The sequence below is a fragment of the Ictalurus furcatus genome, chromosome 17, assembly GCF_023375685.1.
Source record: "Ictalurus furcatus strain D&B chromosome 17, Billie_1.0, whole genome shotgun sequence".
Classification (NCBI taxonomy): Eukaryota; Metazoa; Chordata; class Actinopteri; order Siluriformes; family Ictaluridae; genus Ictalurus; species Ictalurus furcatus.
In genome coordinates, this window is record NC_071271.1 from 20,989,258 (window position 1) to 21,010,285 (window position 21,028).

At 40.9% G+C, this 21,028-nt stretch overlaps 2 protein-coding genes across 4 annotated transcripts in view; one reads left to right on the forward strand and one right to left on the reverse strand.

Annotated features, from left to right (window-relative positions):
• The window catches only part of myo7bb (myosin VIIBb), a 35,361-nt gene extending 28,349 nt beyond the window's left edge, over window positions 1-7,012 (forward strand). For all 3 annotated transcript variants that reach the window (XM_053646783.1, XM_053646784.1, XM_053646785.1), the window contains 9 exons: window positions 284-389; window positions 491-604; window positions 1,476-1,563; window positions 2,466-2,572; window positions 3,294-3,479; window positions 3,653-3,769; window positions 4,302-4,385; window positions 5,242-5,361; window positions 6,110-7,012. In XM_053646783.1, coding sequence (XP_053502758.1) covers window positions 284-389; window positions 491-604; window positions 1,476-1,563; window positions 2,466-2,572; window positions 3,294-3,479; window positions 3,653-3,769; window positions 4,302-4,385; window positions 5,242-5,361; window positions 6,110-6,202 — 1,015 coding nt within the window. In that variant the 3' untranslated portion in view covers window positions 6,203-7,012. The remainder of the gene's footprint in view (window positions 1-283; window positions 390-490; window positions 605-1,475; window positions 1,564-2,465; window positions 2,573-3,293; window positions 3,480-3,652; window positions 3,770-4,301; window positions 4,386-5,241; window positions 5,362-6,109) is intronic.
• Window positions 7,013-12,085: 5,073 nt separating this feature from the next.
• On the reverse strand, window positions 12,086-20,678 carry amotl2b (angiomotin like 2b). The gene is made up of 10 exons (XM_053646786.1): window positions 20,397-20,678; window positions 18,947-19,584; window positions 18,437-18,602; window positions 17,006-17,150; window positions 16,737-16,826; window positions 15,541-15,794; window positions 15,246-15,439; window positions 15,050-15,148; window positions 14,799-14,959; window positions 12,086-13,459 (listed from the first exon to the last, which is right to left on the reverse strand). The coding sequence occupies exons 2-10, from the start codon at window positions 19,531-19,533 to the stop codon at window positions 13,380-13,382; spliced, it is 1,776 nt and encodes a 591-aa protein (XP_053502761.1). The 5' UTR covers window positions 19,534-19,584; window positions 20,397-20,678; the 3' UTR covers window positions 12,086-13,379.
• Between the last annotated feature and the right edge of the window lie 350 nt (window positions 20,679-21,028).

The window sequence follows — 21,028 nt, forward strand, 5'->3', positions numbered from 1 at the left end:
TATGTAATATACTATATGTCCAAAAATAGTCACCTGATTATAGAACATTATTTTGAGAGTAAATATGCAGTGCACTCTGAAATCCTGTGTTGTATGTAGATTGTTCTGCAGTATTATAGAATATAGTGAACAGGGTGTGTTTGTGATGTGCCCACGGTGGACTGAATATGTACAGTATATATGTATATATTAACTGCATTTCATTAATTAAACTGGTCCAGCTGCGTTCAGCGTCTTTTATATATATATATATATATATATATATATATATTTCTTTTCACAGATTGGAAGCCAGAACAATGGCCCCTCATCAGGTGGAAGTGGACGCCATCCAGCAAAACAGCTCCCAGATCTTCCACAAAGTTCATTTCCCTGATAATACAGAAGATGTACGGAAACAGCATAGTCTTTCCGGAATGATATTATTTCACTTCCACCTTCCAGTAACACACTTAATAACTCACTTTTCTTTTTTCTTTTTTTTCTTTAGATCTATGAAGTCACCACCACTACGAGGATCCGTGACCTGTGTCGCAATATCGCCAATAATCTCATGCTGTCTTCTGCTGATGGCTACAGTCTGTTTGTGAAAACCACAAACAAGGTTCGCACATCTGGACCTTTTGATGCTGTTCTCACCTGACCGTTTCATAAGTCTTCACTCGATCAGAGAAGAATTTAAGCAGACGCATTTACTAAATTTGTCTAAAATCCTGTTATTGTATCATATGTAAATCATATGCTCATAACACTTGAAAGCCAACTTCATAGTATCCCCGTTTGGCCGATTGAGGTAAATCTTGTTTAGACTTAGCATATCCTTAAAATTTGCTGTTCCTACAACTTAATGGTTTGGGCTCCTCAAAGAATGTGGGATTATTAACAGGTTGCAAGCAGCAATTAACGGGGTCCAAGCACCATTTGCAAATAGTGAACCAAGTTATTTACCACTGATGGAAGGAGTCTCCAGTGTCGGTAAAGCTGTAACTTTACGTTTTCTGGCATCTTCACGAATGGAGGAGCTTATGCTTTGTGGTTTCTCGGTAACATGATGAAAAGAGGCTGGTGAAGGAACGACTGTTTGTAGCCGCTATTACGAAAGTAAGAACAGGAACTAATGTGTATCACAGATGTTCCACAACACTCAGGGACACACTGTTATTGGAAAATAACATCCTTCAGGGTAGTGGTAACAGTAACTTCGCTTCATCACACCACACTGTCCCTCAGGATTTTACTACGGAATGTTTTATTCCTTACACGAGGTGCATTGCTACATGTAAGGTGGTAGTACAGTATGTCGGCTAGTAAAAATGTTATTTAGCTACTACATTTAGAAAACCAGCTTTGCTACGTAAACATAATCCAGATACACGAGCAGCCCTGAAACAATCTGGTGTAAACAAGGGATTTCATGATACTCTGATTTCAAGAAACTCTGGGTACTGAAAAATATTCCCGTCACATGATTTCAGGTCGTGAGCATGAACGAGCAGCAGTACTTTTTCGACAACCTGAAGGAGCTCACAGACCCTCCCAAGAAAGGAAAAAAAGCCAAAGAAGGTGAGTTTTACAGAGACGGCGCTATACAGTAACTGCACTGACGCTGCAGTATAAAACTTCAGAATGTGGCGAAGGAGTCCGTATTTTTCAAACTACTTCCTTTTTGAGGACATTTTTACAGTTCACATGTAATCAGGGCTGGGAAATATGAAAAATTATATAAATGTTGAAATCAGTCGTTACAAAGGACGTGCGCATCGTTTCCATCACATTGTTAAGTAACGTTTTACAGTCCGATTGAAAGTTAGACGTTAGGTGTGACTAGTTTTTAGATTGTTCAGATTGTAGCAGCTCTGCCTTTACTTTTACCCTTTTTTTTTTTTTTTTTTTTTTACACTCAATATGTATTGATTTTTCGGAAGTTTGTTATCAAACCTTCAAATGAAATCGTGATGCATATTGTGTTTTCTAGAAATATCATGAAAGTATCGTTATATGTTTTTGTCACATCTCCCAGCCCTAGCGTGTAAAGCGGAACATTAACAACGCTCCAATTTACATTACATTAACGCCATTTGGCAGACGGCTTCTTCCAGAGCGACTTACATATTTCTCATTTATACAACTGAACAGCTGAGGGTTAAGGGGCTTGCTCAAGGGCCCAACTGTGGCAGCTTGGTGGTGCTTGGATTTGAGCTCATGACCTTTTGATTAGACTTCCAATGTCTTAACCACTGAGCTACCATTATTATTATTATTATTATTATTATTATTATTATTATAAAAAGTTCAATCATGTTTTAAAAAGTTTGTTATCAGAATCTGTGCTGTTTTAAATAATTACATTTATTTATAATTACTTTATAATTTATAATTACTTTTTTAAAAAAATATTTTAATATACTCATATATATATGTGTGTGTGTGTGTGTGTGTGTGTGTGTGTGTGTGTGCGTGTGTAGCGATTTCAACAACCGTTCCCTATCTGGTGCTGTTCATGAGGAAGCTCTGGTTTAACGTGATTCCTGGGAAAGATCTGAAGGCTGACCTCATGTTCCATTTTCCTCAGGTGAGTTTAAATCCTCAAAAGCTCAAATCCGAAAAGCTTTATATTTGATAAGGACCTGTTCGACAAGTGAAATCCGATTTCATCTGTCTTTTTAAATTATGACAATGTTATACGATATCTGTTTTTTTTTTCCTTTCTGATACTGTTACTGAAACCCTGACTGTCAGCTGATATCGATACTCATCCGCTAATGTTTTATTACAAAGCTACAAAGCTTTAAAATGATTATTTTTTAACTGAAGCACTTCAATACAGGGGAAAACGTACATAGTTAAAACACAACTTTCACAAAACCACTGCTTTCACACAAAAATCCATATAAAGTTTCTTTACATTTACAGTTCTATACAAAACAAATCTTTTCCAGATCTTTTTTTTTTTTTTCCATTTGTTACAAGACTAGCTCTTTTTTTTTTTCATTTGTTACAAGACTAGCTCTTTTTTTTTTTCATTTGTTACAAGACTAGCTCTTTTTTTTTTTCATTTGTTACAAGACTAGCTCTTTTTTTTTTTTCATTTGTTACAGGACCAGATCCATTTTTTTCTGCGATATCTGATCAAGCATTATTTGCTGGTATCGGCCCGATGGTGATCCTGGGTATCGGATCAGTGCCTTGTCTAATACGTTTGTTTACTTTTAATTGAAGTAAACCCATGATGGCTGTGTCACCTGCTTGTGCTTGACCTCTGAACGGTGTGCCGGTGTGTTGTGTTTGTTCAGGAGTTGCCGAAGTATCTGCGTGGTTATCACAATGTGGAGAAGGAGGACATGATCTCTCTGGCCGGACTCCTGTTCAGGGTGCAAGTGGACGCAGACCGATCACAGTTCGTCATGATCCCCAGAATGATGAAAGATCTCGTACCCGCTGATCAGCACAAGCTCATGTCCACTGAGGACTGGAAAAAGGTCTGAATGTCTATCTGTCCAGTTATGTGTCTGTCTGTCCATCCCTCCATTCATCTTCCCATTCAGTTATCCGTCTGACTACCCGTCCTTCTGTCTGTCTGTATTAATGCCTGTCTGTCAGTCTGTCTCTCTATTTAAAACAGCCGTGTGTGTGTGTGTGATTTATGTTGCAGCACATAATCAGTGTGTACAATAAGCAGGCGGGAATCACAGTGGACGAGGCTAAAGTGCGCTTTCTGAAGGTCATCGCTTCTTGGCCCACGTTCGGGTGTGCGTTCTTCGAAGTGAAGGTAAACACAAAAGAATGCTACAAACTGAGCTTTTTGTAATTATTGTAATTATGTGGAGACTGAGGCCACGCCTCTATTTACTCAGACTGACAGACACTGAGGCCACGCCTCTATTTACTCAGACTGACAGACACTGAGGCCACGCCTCTATTTACTCAGACTGACAGACACTGAGGCCCCGCCTCCGTTTACTCAGACTGACAGACACTGAGGCCACGCCTCCGTTTACTCAGACTGACAGACACTGAGGCCACGCCTCCGTTTACTCAGACTGACAGACACCGAGGCCACGCCTTTATTTACTCAGACTGACAGACACCGAAGCCACGCCTTTATTTACTCAGACTGAGAGACACTGAGGCCACGCCTTTATTTACTCAGACTGACAGACACTGAGGCTACGCCTTTATTTAAAATCAGTTGATTTATACACACCCACTAAATTCTGTCTTTTGGGGAATAATAAATTAGTTTAACGTGGTGATTTGCTTTGTGTTTCATTAATAAAGATCGTTTTCTTTATCTTTCACAGCAAACATCTGACCGCTGCTATCCCAGCATCATCATGATCTCCATCAGCAAACAAGGAGTCAGCATCATCGACCCCAAAACCAAGGTAACCCAGTCCTGCAGCTTGCCAGTGTGCAGACTTCCAGTCTACACCTTCCATTCCTGCTGTCTTTCAAACAGACCGGCCCAGTGGTTACAGTTCTCTTTAAAACAGCTCTTTATATTTAGCTGAGGGACATACACATTCTGCAGACCGTTACTTCAGTGTGTTTATAGGAAATGACCAATTATAAAAGTAAATAGGGGCAGTGGTGGCTTGGTAGTTAAGGCTCTGGGTTACTGATCGGAAGGTCAGGGGTTGAAGCCCCAGCATTGCCAAGCTGCCACTGTTGGGCCATTGAGCAAGGCTCTTAACCCTCTCTGCTCCAGGGGGCGCTGTATCATGGATGACCCTGCGCTCTGACCCCAACCTCCTAACAAGCTGGGGTATGAAGAAAAGAATTTCACTCTGCTGTAATGTATACGTAATTAATAAAGACTCATTATCATTCAAATTAAAGTTAATATGTCTACAAGCACCGCAATATACATACTGTATTATTAGGCCTGGGCGTTATGGCAAAAAAAAATCCTCTCATGTTTCTCACAATCTCATTTTTCTACAATACATGACATACATCACGACATATAGGTTTGCTGTAGTAATTGACTTTACAGCACATTTTTTATTTAAAAAAAAACACACCACTAAAAAGGAAGAAATATTTTACAATTTGGAACATTACGGTTTACATTGTAAAGGATTTTGAAGCTGGATTTATACATTTTATTTTTGAGCTTGTGTCAAAGTGTAGCGTATTTTGTACAAATTAAAAACTAAAAAAAAGAGAGAGAGAGATCAAGTGAGAGAAAGAAAGAAAGAAAGAAAGAAAGAAAAAGACTGTTTTGATGTTGTCCTGTAGGAGGTGCTGGTTATGCACCCGTTCAGCAAAATCACCAACTGGTCCAGCGGCAGCACCTACTTCCACCTGACCATCGGCAGCCTGGTGAAGGGAAACACCCTGCTCTGTGAAACCTCTATGGTGAGACCACTTCGACTCGGCACTCGTTTATTTACAAATGTCCGCAGTTAGTCACCTCTTTAATCGTATGAATTTACACGTAAAAATGTTATTATTTTTTTCGTGTGTCACAAACTGCAGAATTCAAAGTCAGTTCAACATCCAGTTTCAGACGCCGTTTAAAAATCCTACGTTTTAAACATCCCTTTAAATTGAAATTTTCTTAATTTATTTATTTTTGCATTTTATTTAGCATTTGAATGAAAATATCTAAAGTCATGATTGCAACTGCGCGGAAACGTCGTCTCCACGAACCGGATTCCAGACCAACGTTCTTCGTATGTCGATGAACACGTCTAAGATAAAAACAATTTACTGACTTGTCTGAGTTACGAGCGTTAAGACATAGAGTTAGTTCGTTTTCACGCGAAAGTCCACGATTTATTTACCGTTTATGAATCTCGACTAGCTGATTTATTATTTTATGATATTCTTTTTTTTTTATAAAGGAATTGAAGTTGTAAATGTTATAGCTTTGAGCTAGCGCGCTAGCTTTGATCTGCATTGTTAAATACTGCCGTTGACCTTTGATCTCTACAGTCGTGAGGACATATGGACTTTTCGTTTCAAGTTTCCGCCGCATGTCTTGATTGACAGCTGACGGATCCAGTGTGACACTGTTATCTCTCTGTTTTTCCTTTTTTCCTCCCTCACACACTTCTCATTGTGTTTTTCTCCGAGTTCATCGTGTGTGTCCTGTGTGTTTTAGGGACACAGAATGGACGACTTGCTGAGCTCTTACGTGAACATGTATCACCATGAGAGGACGCTGGTGAGACAAAGAAGCAAGCGTTTCTTTTAATGAACACACACACACACACATGCTAGCACACTATATGGGAGTTAGCGCTACATCTTATTTAATAAATTCTATTTAAAATTATGACTAAGGTTAAAAGTCCTGGACTGTTCATCAGAATTGAACCCAAACGAAGCTTTACATGTTATTGATGATTAGAGTTCACTTTGTTTTGTTCGTGATATGATGTTTGTTATCAGTTTAAATTCAATTTTGTCCTCAAAGTTGTCGTGTTATATAAACCTTCCGAAAACATCCCCGTGACTGCGTCCGAGTCTAAAATAAAAGTCTGATTATTACGACGTACGGTGTTTGACTGTTTTCAGTATAAAGTGTGGATTAAAATGTTATAAGTTGTGATGTAACGTGTCGTTTCTTCACCAGAGTAATGAGAATGTTTTGATCCAGATTCCTCTCTCACATACCGATCACATTAACTCGACTGTACTGACACGTCAGGAAACATAACATAAAGCATCACTGATCATGGGTATGGATGGATAGAACAAATGGATGGATGGATCTGACCACCAGGCTGATCCATCTCTGTCTGTTTGGGAATGGATAGATAGATGGATGGACAGAGGGATGGATGGATGGATGGATGGAACATATGGATGGATAGATCTGACCACCAGCCTGATCCATCTATCTGTCTGGAATGGATGGAACAGATAAATGGATGGCTGGTTGGATAGATGGGCAGATCAATGAATGGATGGATGGAACAAATGGATGGACGGATGGATGGATAGATGGAAGGAAGGAAGGATGGATAGATGGAAGGAAGGATGGATGGATGGATGGAAGGAAGGATGGATAGACGGATGGAAGGAAGGAAGGATGGATGGATGGTTGGAAGGATGGATGGAAGGAAAGAAGGAAGGAAGGAAGGATGGATGGATGGTTGGAAGGAAGGATGGATGGATGGTTGGAAGGAAGGATGGATAGACGGATGGAAGGAAGGAAGGATGAATGGTTGGAAGGATGGATGGAAGGAAGGATGGATAGACGGATGGAAGGAAGGAAGGATGGATAGATGGGTGGAAGGAAGGATGGATGGAGGGATGGATGGAGGGATGGATAGATGGATGGAAGGAAGGATGGATGGAAGGAAGGAAGAAAGGATGGATGGATGTGTCAAACAGAGAGATTTATGGATGAGTAAATAGGATTGATGAATGAAGTTAGAAGAAAGTTTGGTGTAAGTTCTGTGCGTGGTTGTGTGTGTGTATGTGTGTGTGTGTGTGTGTATCTGTGTGTGTGTGTGTGTGTGTGTTACACAGACTAAGCTGCATTTGTTTCTGAGACAGACGACACACACTGCTGCTGGAACAGGAGTTGGTGTTTGTGTTTAAGGCGTCGTCTCCACGTGGGCTTTATTTTAGTAAAACACATTCCTGTGGCAGTGAAGTCATCTGTGTTCTCTCTCTCTCTCTCTCTCTCTCTCTCTCTCACACACACACACACACACACACACACACACACACACACACACACACAAACTTGAGTGACGTTTTTGCTCTGGCACTGACAATGACACCCCTGTTCATTACATACTGCGTCTGTGTGTGTGTGTGTGTGTTTGTCTGTGACTGTGTGTGTGTGTGTGTGTGTGTGTGTGTGTGTGTGTGTGTGTGTGTTTGACATGAGGCCCCGTGGGTGTGTTAAAGCAGTGTGTGTTTACTGCACAGAGCTTCTGTGGTTTTACATAATACAATAAAAGACCAGTATTTTTAGTCTTTAATTAGTCGTGTGTGTGTGTGCGTGTGTGTATTTCCTCTGTCTTATACACTGCACATGAGAATACAGAACTTTATTTGTCATCTCTGTGTCTGTTTGTCCAACTATCTTCCTGTTTATTTGCCTGTCTGTCCATCCAACCGTGTTTATCTATCAGTCTGTCTTTCTGCACAACAGTCTGAGTATCTGTCTGTCTGTCTGTCTGTCTGTCTGCCACAAATCAATACTGCACAGCCAGGAGCCAAAAAGCCATCAATCTCCTCGCTGACCAACCCGAGAGAGAGAGAGGTAGATAGATAGATAGATAGATAGATAGAGGAAGAAGTAGACACAAAGAGAGAGACAGAAATTTAGAGTGAGTGAATGAGAGAGACAGAAAGAGAGAACGGAAGAAAGATTGATAGACAGAGAGAGATGTGGAGACAGACAGCGAGAAAGAGAGACAGATAGAAAGAGACAGAAGGAGAACTATAGATTACTGGAAAGACAGAAAGCAGCAGACAGACAGAAGGCAGGCAGGATGAGTGTGATAGAGAGAGACAGAGAAATAAAGACACATACAAAGAGAGTGACAGAAAGAGAATGATAGAATGAATCTGAACAGATGAAAGGATTGATGTAACAGACAGATGGATGGATGGATGGATGAATTGATGTATGGATTGATGTAATAGACGGATGGATGGATAGAACAGATGGATGGATGAATTGATGTATGGATTGATGTAGCAGATGGATGGATGGATAGAACAGATGGATGGATGGATGAATTGATAGATGGATTGATGTAGCAGACGGATGTAAGGATAGAACAGATGGATGGATGTAACAGATGGATGGGTGGATGGATGGATGAATTGATGTATGGATTGATGTAACAGACGGATGGATGGATAGAACGGATGGATGGATTGATGAATTGATAGATGGATTGATGTAACAGATGGATGGATGGATAGAACAGATGGATGGATGAATTGATGTATGGATTGATGTAACAGACGGATGGATGGATAGAACAGATGGATGGATGAATTGATGTATGGATGGATAGAACAGATGGATGGATTGATGAATTGATAGATAGATTGATGAATTAATAAGATTGGTGAATGAAGCCAGGAGAAAGCCGGTGTAAGTTCCATCTTGTCCAGAGTGAAATGATATGATGAGGTTAATGATTTATTTTCACTTCTGTTCCTGTATGAATATGTAAATCTATGCTAATGAGACGATGTTGTTTATAAGGAGACGGTTATATAGAAACCCGAGGCGTTGATCAGGTTCCAGGTTGTTTTTGTTTGCGGTTGTTTTGGTGTCATTCAGGTCACCAGTATACGATCTTCACATTCCACTCGAGAGGAATTAAGCTCTTACATAATGTCTGGGCTTCAGTGTGTCACATCATTAGAGTGGAATCAGCTCTGAGTCACAAAACACGCACAAGAACCTGATCCCCATGTAGTCGGGGTCATGAACTTTCCCTTCTGCACGGCGTCGAGCCGAGGCTTTTATCATCACGCTGCTGCAAAGTCACGGCTGACGAAGCGTGAACGTTTTATTCTTTTCTTAAAAAAACTAAATGAGGAAAATGTGTTTTATTCGTGATTTTCTGAATTGTCTAAAACATCATATAATCATAAAATACACACCACATAAAGTATGGAACTTTACACCTGATGAAAGTGAACTTTCATCGTTTATTCTTTTACAACAAAATTAAAATTAGGTCCTTAAAATTTCATGTAACAAGTATTTTTTTAGAGAGAGAGACAAAGAGAGCGAGAGAGACAGAGAGAGACAGCGACACAGAGAGAGACAAAAAGAGCAAGAGAGACAGAGACACAGAGAGAGACAAAAAGAGCGAGAGAGACAGAGACACAGAGAGAGACAAAGAGAGCGAGAGAGACAGAGACACAGAGAGAGACAAAAAGAGCGAGAGAGAGACAAAGAGAGCGAGAGAGACAGAGACACAGAGAGAGACAAAAAGAGCGAGAGAGACAGACAGAGAGAGACAAAGAGAGCGAGAGAGACAGACACAGAGAGAGACAGAGAGCGAGAGAGACAGACACAGAGAGAGACAAAGAGAGCAAGAGAGACAGACACAGAGAGAGAGACAGACACAGAGAGAGACAAAAAGAGCGAGAGAGACAGAGACACAGAGAGAACAGAGAGACAAAGAGAGCGAGAGACAGAGACACAGAGAGAGACAAAGAGAGCGAGAGACAGAGACACAGAGAGAGACAAAGAGAGCGAGAGACAGAGACACAGAGAGAGACAAAGAGAGCGAGAGAGACAGACACAGAGACAAAGAGAGCGAGAGAGACAGACACAGAGAGAGAGACAGACACAGAGAGAGACAAAGAGAGCGAGAGAGACAGAGACACAGAGAGAGACAAAGAGAGCGAGAGAGACAGAGACACAGAGAGAGACAGAGAGCGAGAGAGACAGAGACACAGAGAGACAAAGAGAGCGAGAGAGACAGACACAGAGAGAGACAAAGAGAGCGAGAGAGACAGAGACACAGAGAGAACAGAGAGAGACAAAGAGAGCGAGAGAGACAGACACAGAGAGGGACAAAGAGAGCGAGAGAGACAGACACAGAGAGAGACAAAGAGAGCGAGAGAGACAGACAGAGAGAGACAAAGAGAGCGAGAGAGACAGACAGAGACAAAGAGAGCGAGAGAGACAGACACAGAGAGAGACAAAGAGAGCGAGAGAGACAGACACAGAGAGAGACAAAGAGAGCGAGAGAGACAGAGCGACAAAGAGAGAGACAGAGACGCAGAGAGAGACAGAGAGAGACACAGAGAGAGACAAAGAGAGCGAGAGAGAGACACAGAGAGAGACAAAGAGAGCAGGAAACAGAGAGAAAGAGATAAAGAGACAGAGAGACTGAGAGACAGAGAGAGACAGAGACACAGAGAGAGACAAGGAGAGCGAGAGACAGAAATAGACAGAGACACCGAGAGAGAGACAGAGAGAAAGAGAGAGAGAAACTGATTACAAATTCAGTATACAAGTAAACTTGTGGGGTTTTTTTATAGAACATTTGTAAGAACTCACACCACAAAAGAAATTATACTTCAGGGCTTTTTAAACGTGTTTAATATTTTACTACTATTGTGTGTTTTGTTTTGTTTTTACAAAAAAAGAAAAAGAAAGAAAAATATTAGGTTACAATAATAAGTAATTCCTGATTTTCTAAAATTGTGAAAATCCACAACACAAAAGATTTCTCTTCAGCGCTGGTAGTGTGTCGATTTCTTTTCTCTTTTCTATCCCAAAAATGAAGAAAGTTTTTAATTCCTGATTTCTGAGGGCTGATAAAGAGTGAATAATCGCCTTCTTTATATTGAGAATTCTCAGTGAACAGTAGCGGGTTTATATGCTAATTTATTAAACAGAAACGAAAAGCATTTAATGTGGTACAATAAACCCATTATTTAGTGAAATTATTTTGAACAGAGTTGAGTCTCACACACGATGGATAAACTGAAGAGGTGTGTGTATCTCCTTGGTGATTATAAGGTCAAACACCCTCACGGACCCATCCACACACACTCTTCATCATCAGTGAGAATCAGCACCACCACTTCATCACTTCGTTTTTACGGCTCTGCTACTGAACTGTCAAATCAGCAGCTACGTTCTTCCTGCATTCGAGACTTCCCGTGGTCCAGCTACACATTTGTTGAATTCTGGATTCTGATTGGTCCGAAGGTTTCGATTCATTTTCTGTAGCAGCAGACATAACGCAGTACAATACCGTATTCATCCTGACCTTCCTAACGCATGGTAGGATGTTCCAAAAACAGAATAGGACCCAGAACAGAACCTTGAGGGATACCATATATTAGGGTCACCTTAGAAGAAAAAAACGTTTCCGATATTCACAGAAAACGTTCATTCTAGTACGGTCCCTCAGATGCCGACTTCATACTCGAAACGCTCTAAAAGAACCGAGTGATGAACAGCGTCGAACGCGGCGCTGAGATCCAAACATGATCAAAATGATTCAAACACACAGCCGAGTCAACCGCTACTGACAGATTATTCACAGATTTTAACAGGGCAGGTCTCTGTGCTGAGAACGTCTCCGAATCCGGAGTGAAATCTGTCCAGGATATCATTCTCTAATAATTTGTTTTTTTAAAAAAAGGGGTAATTTGCGATGAAACAGCTTTTTCTATCACCTTTATTAAAAATAAGAAAGGTAATGCCCTGAGGACATGTTGATATTGGATACAGCCGGTCGTGGTTGATGGCTTGATGCCGAGCAGAACGTTTCTCACGGCCGTGTCGGTTAGAATGATTCGGCGGATGCGAGTCAGAGGCGAGTCATGCAGGAGTGACGAGGTATTTAAACTCATTTTTTACATTTCATTCCGTGCGAAGGAGAAAGAAAGAAGCACAGAAACACATTTTAAGAAGACAGTTAAATATATTAAACACCTTTATTTGTTTATTTTGACACATGTGAAATGTTCCAGAACATTCACATCTTTCACATACGAAAGCTGGAATGAATGGTTTTTAGTATTAGATCTACTAATATAAAATAGCAAATATATTAATCTTACATCATGTGTTATGACGCGGTAAACAAAATATACGGAGTAAGCACAGCTCGGCGTGATTGTGCGTACGACACACTGTCCAGCAGATGCATTATACAACGGGGAAGGGGATTACAATTCAACAATTTTTCTGTAAAAGTCATTACGCACCAGGTCTCTGCTTCAGGGAGCGCGAAAGAAAGAAAATGAAAGGAATGCGCAGTGAAGGCGGAGCTGTAAAAACCACAACAGTTTCAGCCTCCAGAAAAAAACATTCGACAGGATACCAATGTGGTGAGATCAATGGTGAGAGAGTGACCTTCGTTTAATGAAAGAAAAGAAGAAGAGAGGACAACAGTCCAGAGATTAAAAACAGATAACATTCTTAAATAAAATTAATGAAATCTTTTATAAATTCATAAACGTGCCCGGTGTCTGTGTAACTTGATATCTGCAAGATATTTTACAGCTACTGGTTAAACGTTTTTAACGTTAAGAGGCGGAGCCTCAGTGAGCCGACGGGGAGGGGCCGAGAATTTGCCCGAGGTTGTGTGGCTGAAGCCTGAAGCTATACGAGTCGCAGCAACAGCTAAAGTATGAAAAATAAGCGTAGGCGTTCCCGTTCATTTACTTCAATCTCCGGTTGCTCTGTATGCGTCAGCTCTTCAGTGATTCTTTCTGAATCGAAACACAACACTGCCTCATTTTCCTCAAAACACAGTTCACGTTCACAAAACTCCCCTTTGTCTATGTTTTTTTTGGCTCGAGTTTAGAGAGCGCTCCACGAGTGAGAGGAGAGGAAAGCTTAGCTTCGGATCCTCCGGACATCTCGGGTTCTCTTCTACGGCTCTGCAGAGTTCCTGCACTCCGTCAGTTACTCAGATGAAGATTTCCACTGCCTCGGCTTCCACGCTGTCCAGACCTTCCAATGGATTCTGCGGCTTCTGTTTGTCGCTTTCTGTTAAAAAAAAATAACAACAGCGTGTATAAGTAAAGAAAGCATCTGTAATGTAAATACATACCAAAACATACATACATACATACATACATACATACATACATACACACACATATATATACATATTTTACATATAGTATATATATAAACTCTGGAGTAAAACAAATGGAACTATAGGAATTATGTTGTGATAAAAAATCCAAAAAAAATGAAAATAATTTAATATTTTAGCATCTTCAGAGTAGACCCCCATTTTTGTCTAGAATTTCCAGAAATGTACTCTTGGCATTTTCTCGACCGATTTCTTGAGGAATTTCCCTGAGATGATTTTTAAACAGGATTAAAGGAGTTCCTACGTCGCACACTTATCGGCTGCTTTTCAGAATTTTTCACTCTGAGTCGTCCGTTTAAATAAATATTTTTTTTGTAAATAAAATGTTAGTTTTCTAATGAAAGAAATGAATACGTCGGAAATGATACATTATATCAATGGGAAGTGTGTGCACTGTTATTTTCAACACCGACAGCATCCATGTTCCTGAATTTCAGGTGAATATGAAATTCTGTGCAACTTTACAGCGCTCACGATCTCGTCTTCTCGCGGTCCGTTTAATAAGCGCACTTTGTTGAGACAGAAATAATATGAAACTCGTTAAAAAAGCCTTGCAAGTCTTCTCATTATTATATTTGAAGATTTCGTACAGTTAGGATGCGTACGAACAGCTCGATTGGCACGTTAGCGAGTATAAATATCTTGAATATATTATAATTCGACTAATATTTCTCTTTATTAGCTCAGAAACAAATGAGATTATTAAGCCTGATTTTTTTCCTATGGGTGGATATTTTAGCTTATTTTATTTCTAGAAAGAAGCGAAAATTATCTACCAAATTACATAATCTGTAGATATATTCAAGATCTCTTCACTTGCCATGATCTAATTTTTCGCAGTGAATCCATACCTTTAACACTGTAAATATTTCTTTACATCAGTGAGCTCATATGCTGCTCTGGTCTCTCACACACACACACACACACACACACACACACACACACACACTGTGGTAAATCAATAACCACTGGAATGCAGCTCGAGTCTAATCGACGTGAACTCTGCTTTCCGTCTCTGTGCAATGATCCATGCAGAGCTTATACTAATCACTAACTCATTCTGTTTTTCCATTCCTCATCATATTATGTGTGCGTGTGTGTGTGTAAGAGAGCGCGTACTGACCCAGACTTCAGAAAAAATATACTTTTTTTATTTGAACAAAAACATGGTTTTGACTATGTATTCACAATATTAGCATTACTCCTACTATTGCATTTTATTCTTACCTTTATTGTAGGAGGAGCTTGAGCCAGGGTGGGTGGGGCAACTCAAAGGCACACCCTCACCCTCTTCACAGTGCTCCGGTTCCTGTTCCTGCTGGAGCCGGTAATGAAGGACACTAATCACGGCGTCCTTCTCCATGATCTGCCCGTACAGATCGCGGATCCTGATCGAACACACACCGTTAGATTCAGGATTAAAGACTTGCGTCGTTATCTTTAATCGCAGAAATATCAAACCCCGAACGATCCCGTACCTGTTTTCTACTTCCTGGCTCTGAATCCGAGGCGGATCCTCACCGGGGCTGGTTTTAGATGAGTGACAGGGCGAGCGGTTGTTGATGATGGTGGTGTCTCTGTGAAAACAAATGCATGCGAGATTTTTAAAAAATTTTAATTCTAAAAATTTCTATCTACATTTATATGGATGGCAGTGTGATTTTGGGTCTTGACCTCTGTGCCGCAGCGGTGGCCGCCGTGTCCATGGCGAACTCCATCATGGTTTTCTCCTCCAGGTATTTCTGCTCCCAGCGAGTCATGTCAGCCTCCATGGCCAAAATCCGTTCCTCTCGTTCCCTCAGGCGCTCCAGCAGGACGCTCACGTTCGCCGAGGATGCCGTGACGCCCGGACACGCTCGGGTCTGCCTCTATTGGAGTAGAATCAGAGAAATACCACCGTTACTGCACAATCGTTAACGTCGTCGACCGTCTTAATGTACGATCATAATACATATACTCCCGTACACACCTGCTGGTTCCTGAGTGTGCGCAGCTCCGCCTCCAGCCTTGTGCGCAGACGAAGCTCCAGACCCTCTCTCTTCTCACAGGTGGCCTGTAACTGAGCCAGCGCCCCCTGCAGACGCTCCACCCTCTCCACGTACGCACTCTTCCTGTGCAGCTCGGCCTGCAGCTGCCGGCTGCGCTCCTGCACAGTGCTCATCTCCTCACGTAGAAACTGCACGTCGCGCTCCAGTCGCGCACACTGCGACTTCTGCTCCTCATCTGAGAGAGAGAGAGAGAGACAAAGAGAAACTGATTACAAATTCAGTACACAAGTAAAGTTGTAAGTGTTTTTTTTTCAAAGTGTTTTGGAATCAGTGTTACTACTGCTACTACCACCAATAATGCTTATTTTTGTCTCCATACTTTCCCCACACACGTTACAGGGTATCAGGGTAGTACGCAAGTCGGACATGTTGCTTCTTAATGCAGCTGGTTTTTATATTTAAACCTCATGTATTCTACGTAAAGTATTTCATCATTGCTGTAGTCAACGTAACAAGTCCCACACCACTCAGAGTCGAGGGGACATTTTTATTTGTTTTATTTCTCTGGTCAGAGGTTATACATTTCCCTCTATATATGTATATACACATATATAGTATTTAAGTGTATAGATAATTCAGTGAGTAGGCGAGTATAAAGATAACGTTAGTATAAATGTCTATAGTTGTATTATGTAAGCATTTTTATGTAAGTAAGTAGTTTATTCTGCCTGTATTTTGACCCCAGCTCTGGACTTTGATTACGTTCTCTAATTATCCCTAATAAACAACACGTTCAAAGCCCTGGAATATTCAGGTCTTCATCTTAAAGCAGATTATTTAGTAACTACCATGAACTATTCCGTAACTACAGCCAAGCTAATAGGAACGGCTTGAGGGGTTTACATCTACAAGCACCGAGTTTACGTATCGTTAAGCTCGTAACAGCTGAGATGACTAAAACCAAGCCTTTTCATGGGACGCCGTGTTTGTGTCAGGACTTCCTGTTTCCTCATATCCAAAGAATTCGGTTGGGAAATACCGTATGGTGGGAAGCATATGCGTATAACATGTACACGTTTTCTGCCTAAATATTTACAAGTGTGATGTTTAACAGTCCTAATGTACACTACACTGGTTTAAAACATCACTGAGTCAATAACACCACCGATGAACTCACTCTGCATGCGGAGGTTAGCGATAACCTGCTCGTTATGGTCTGCAGCTTTCACATCTTTCGCCGCCTGAATGCTGCTGCTCTCCAGGCTGTCTGTAAAACAAACAAACACATGAGCACTGATTTAAGACACATGATCGATGAGTTAAGATATCTCGGGATTTGGCACCTCTTGGTATGTTTGTATAAATGAGATACGACTGTGGCAGTGCTTTACGCATTTATTGTTCTACAGAACTGCCTAAAAGAAACCCTGCTGACGCTTTCCCTACCTCTCAGGTCCGTGTTCACGTCCTGAAGCCTCTTGATTTCTGCCATCAGCTTGCTCCTGAGCGTCTGCTCCAGTGTTTCTCTCTTCAAGCAGCCCTGCATCAGAGTGTCATAGGCCTCAGAGATCCTCTGGATTTCCTGCTCCAGCTACGAGAGAGAGAGAGAGAGAGAGAGAGAGAGAGAGAGAGAGAGAGAGAGAGAGAGGAAGAAATTTTTTATTTACAATGATAGAAGACATACACTAATCATGTATTATACCATATACTTTATATACTAGACCAATTTATCAAATAATTTACAAAAATAATCAAATAAAATACATAATTAATATGACTCATGAATAGTTAAAGAATGTGTTGAATAAAATGAATGAATGAATAAATACACAGATAAGTGAATAAAATAAATTAATGAATGAAATGAATTGTGATTAATGAATTTAATAAAATGAAAATTAATTAATACATGTACAAAATAGTAAAAAAAAATGATATAAAATAAAATGTAATAAAACGAATACATGGATAAATAACTGAAATAAAGAACAGGAATGGATGAACAAGCACGAATAAAAGATTCCATAAACAAAATAACAAATTTAAATGAAATAATATAAAATAACGGGGACAGATCCATTACTCCACTTTTATAAAGCGATTAAAATATAACGCGACATCAGTCCGACGAGAGATCGGGCGATTATCATGGTATTAAAACTGATAATCAGCACATGACCGTAACAGATCAAACCAAGCCCCGCCTCCTGATTTTATATGTGCATAATTGTACACTCGTCTGTAACGTTGATACTCATCCCCATGGCACTGAGTGATGCATTCCTGTCTGAAATATCTACGCACACACGCCTAACTGTACTCATATGGAAACAATGAGGCATTATTCACCCCCAGGTGAGTTTACACAAGGCGGTGCCTCTCTCTCTTCCCAGCAATTATCATTCCATCAGAGTGAGAGAGCGCTAAGCTATGTTGACGCAACCCTGGAAAGAAAAAGGAAAGGTTTATGGGCACTTTGAGCTAAGCCTAAGTTAAACACGCAACTGCCGAATAATTCGGTCACCTGACAGTCAGCCCAGCTGGAGTTATGCGGTGACCTCATTCGAAATAATAGAAAGGAGGTTTTCATTATCGCAGACGCCCGAACGCTAACGAAAACATTCTACCTACCTAGACAGCCTCCTCCTGAACACACTAAATAACCAATTCATCATCAGAATGCCTGGTATGTCAACTCTTTAACTTAACAATTCGCTGTAAATATTTATTTACAAATTCGTAGGTTATGCGGGTGTGCACTGATAACGGGGCGGCTCCTTTTAACAAACGTGCCATTCGTCACCATAAAAGTTTTCGCGATACGCATCCGAAACACGGTAACGCGAAATAAGGATTATGATGAGGGGAAAACCATACCTTCTGAATCCTGAGCGCCTTTTCTGCGTGGCCTTCCAGCTCCTGCTTCAGCCTCTCGTTCTCCTTCATCAGCAGCTCCGTCTGTGGGGAGACCTCCCTGCCAGCAGGGGGCGCGCTTAGAAAAAGCACGTGGCGTGCTTCAGGTGACAGCGCGGGTGGGACGAGTCTAAACGGAAAGATCGTGTCGTTAGTTTTTAATTATGAAAGCAAACGAAAAGGGCTAAACGAGCCTCAGAATAAATGGGGTCTGTAGTAGGTCTATAACACTATAGCTCTGATTTGACTTTGGTGCTTGGACCCCTTAATTATTTATATAATCAAGATCTGTTCAGTCTGAATAAAGTATTCGTTTTGTCTTGCGGCCATTTTGAGTTTAAATCTGAGGTTTGGAGCCCTAAACAATTTTGTATAATGTCTTTGATGATGATGTCAACGATGTCATTAAAAATAGCTGTAAAATGCGATATAATCGTGACAGCGGGAACGCAGTCGGTGGTTTGTTTGCATTACCTGGTGTGTTGGGAGTGGAAAGGTGGTGGTGGTTTCGGGTAGAACGCTTCAATCTCGTGGGCGTGATCAGACGTGGACGCATGAGGCTGAAATCCTATATGATGCTGTCTAAGTTGATAGCCGGCTATTTGCGGGTAGCTAGAAGATGAGCTCGCGGAGAGCGACTCCACGTTAACGTCTTTGCGTAGAAGCGAGAGCTGCATGAGACGCTCGCTGAGCGACCTGGCATGGCTCGGTTTAGGGTTATCCTCTGGATAAATCTGCCTGTCCTGGCACCACTGCGAGGCCACGAGCTGCGAATTCGCTTTGGCCTGCTCATACGTGGGCAGCTGTTCATGGTGGTAGGGAAGATAGATCTCCGAATGCTGGAAGTCAACATGGTGCTCTTGGCCCTGCGGTTCCTGACGTTCCTCCTGGGAAAAGCTGTCTGAAGAGGAGCGAGGGCTTCCGGTTCCTCCGTTCACCGCGCTCCGTAGGGCCTGCTGCTGGATGGCCAGAAGGGTGCGAGCGTCTGTGGGATTTCCGTAACGCAGCTGCTCCTGGATCAGTCGGTGCAGCACAGTGCTTGACGCATCCTCCGTTCGCATTTTGTTTGGGATAAAGGTGAATTATTCCTTGGATCAGTGCAAACTAGAGACCTGAAGAAAGGCATAGACGGGATAAGAGTTCAGAAATAGAGTTGCGGAATTCAAATACATTGGATGGATATTCAAGGTGGGCGATAACACAATAGGGTATCTATATATCGCAATTACTTAAGTTGTGATACTTTTCAGAAGTACTGTAAGTGTCAGAACTCCGATACAAATAATTTATTTTTCTCACAGTAACGTTTATTTTTTGTGGAGGTATATATTTAATATCTGAATATGAACTCATACTGACTAAACGGATTTTAAATGAAATGGAAAAAAGGACAAATAAAAATTACAAAATGAAGGACAGAAAAATGTGTATTTTTTTCATAATTAAGGCAGCGACTTGTGAAAATGATAAACAAACAAACAAACAAACAAACAAATCAATTAATTCCAGGAACCTTGTCTTTATCTGGTATTTCATTTATTTTGTAACTTAGCATTTATTTCTATTTAAAATAAAAAAATTGTAAAGCTTAAGAGTGCACAAAAAAAGAACAACATAAGGAATAATAATAATAAATGAAATATAAAGGACATTCTTGTTGATGTCACGTGACTAAGGTTAACGCCAGACTATCCTCATGTTGCATTCCTGAGCTAAAAGGAGAATTAATCTATCGCTTAACGCCATAAAAACAGCAATTTCGTCCGAGTAAAACGATTTATTCCATATTTTGAATATCCCGAGCAACGTTTACTTAGCTATATGAAATATAAACATGAAAACATCCTTTAAAAATTAGCCAAATTTTCAACTAACATCAGAGTCTCGCGCCTTCCTTTGAGGAAATATTTCTGAATAAATTTACCTTAATTATTCTTCTCACATCGAGTCAGAGGTCCTCTGCTGGCTTTAAAGTGCGTGTAAGCAGTCCAACAGGTGTGTTTGGAACGTCCTTTTCTTATTTATCTCCTGTGTTTGCACATTATTGAGGTGTAACGCTGTAACTTGTGCTGTAATGAACACTACTCTGCTCTCCAGTGTCTCTGTGAGAGAGAGAGAGCTGCGCGCGGGTCATAAATAGCTAACTAACCGCGAGCGCGGCGGGAGAGAGAGAGGGGGGGCGGGGTTTTGTTAACTGCGAATGTGGTATGTGAGGAATGTTGAGCGCGCGCTCTTTCTCTCCCTGCTTATCTCCCTCAGGGATCGTAATGGAACGCCGCGCGCGCTTAAGCGAGAAATGAATTTGAAAAGGGGGAGGGGGCGGCCGTTGGTGTCGGTTAGAAAGATTATAATGTAAAGTTAGCTTACAAGCTAACGGACCTCACTTAAAAAATAATAATAATATTAGGAGGTTGATGAGATTTTCTCTCAAAAAACATGTAATAGAATTCAGTCAGTTTTGGTGAACAGCCGCACAAAGGGAAATGACATTAACGGACCCTAAAATACCTCAAATAAAATAAAAAGTAGTAAATGGAAAACAAATACATACAAGCA

What these genes read in the sequence shown, in the direction of transcription:
- amotl2b (XM_053646786.1), bottom strand. Translation starts at nt 19,533, where the DNA reads ATGCGAACGGAGGATGCGTCAAGCACTGTGCTGCACCGACTGATCCAG. An exon ending in CGTGAACACGGACCTGAGAG is followed by an intron (nt 16,827 to 17,005) that starts GTAGGGAAAGCG and finishes TTTGTTTTACAG; the next exon opens with ACAGCCTGGAGAGCAGCAGC. An exon ending in AAGCTCCTCCTACAATAAAG is followed by an intron (nt 13,460 to 14,798) that starts GTAAGAATAAAA and finishes TTTTTTTAACAG; the next exon opens with AAAGCGACAAACAGAAGCCG.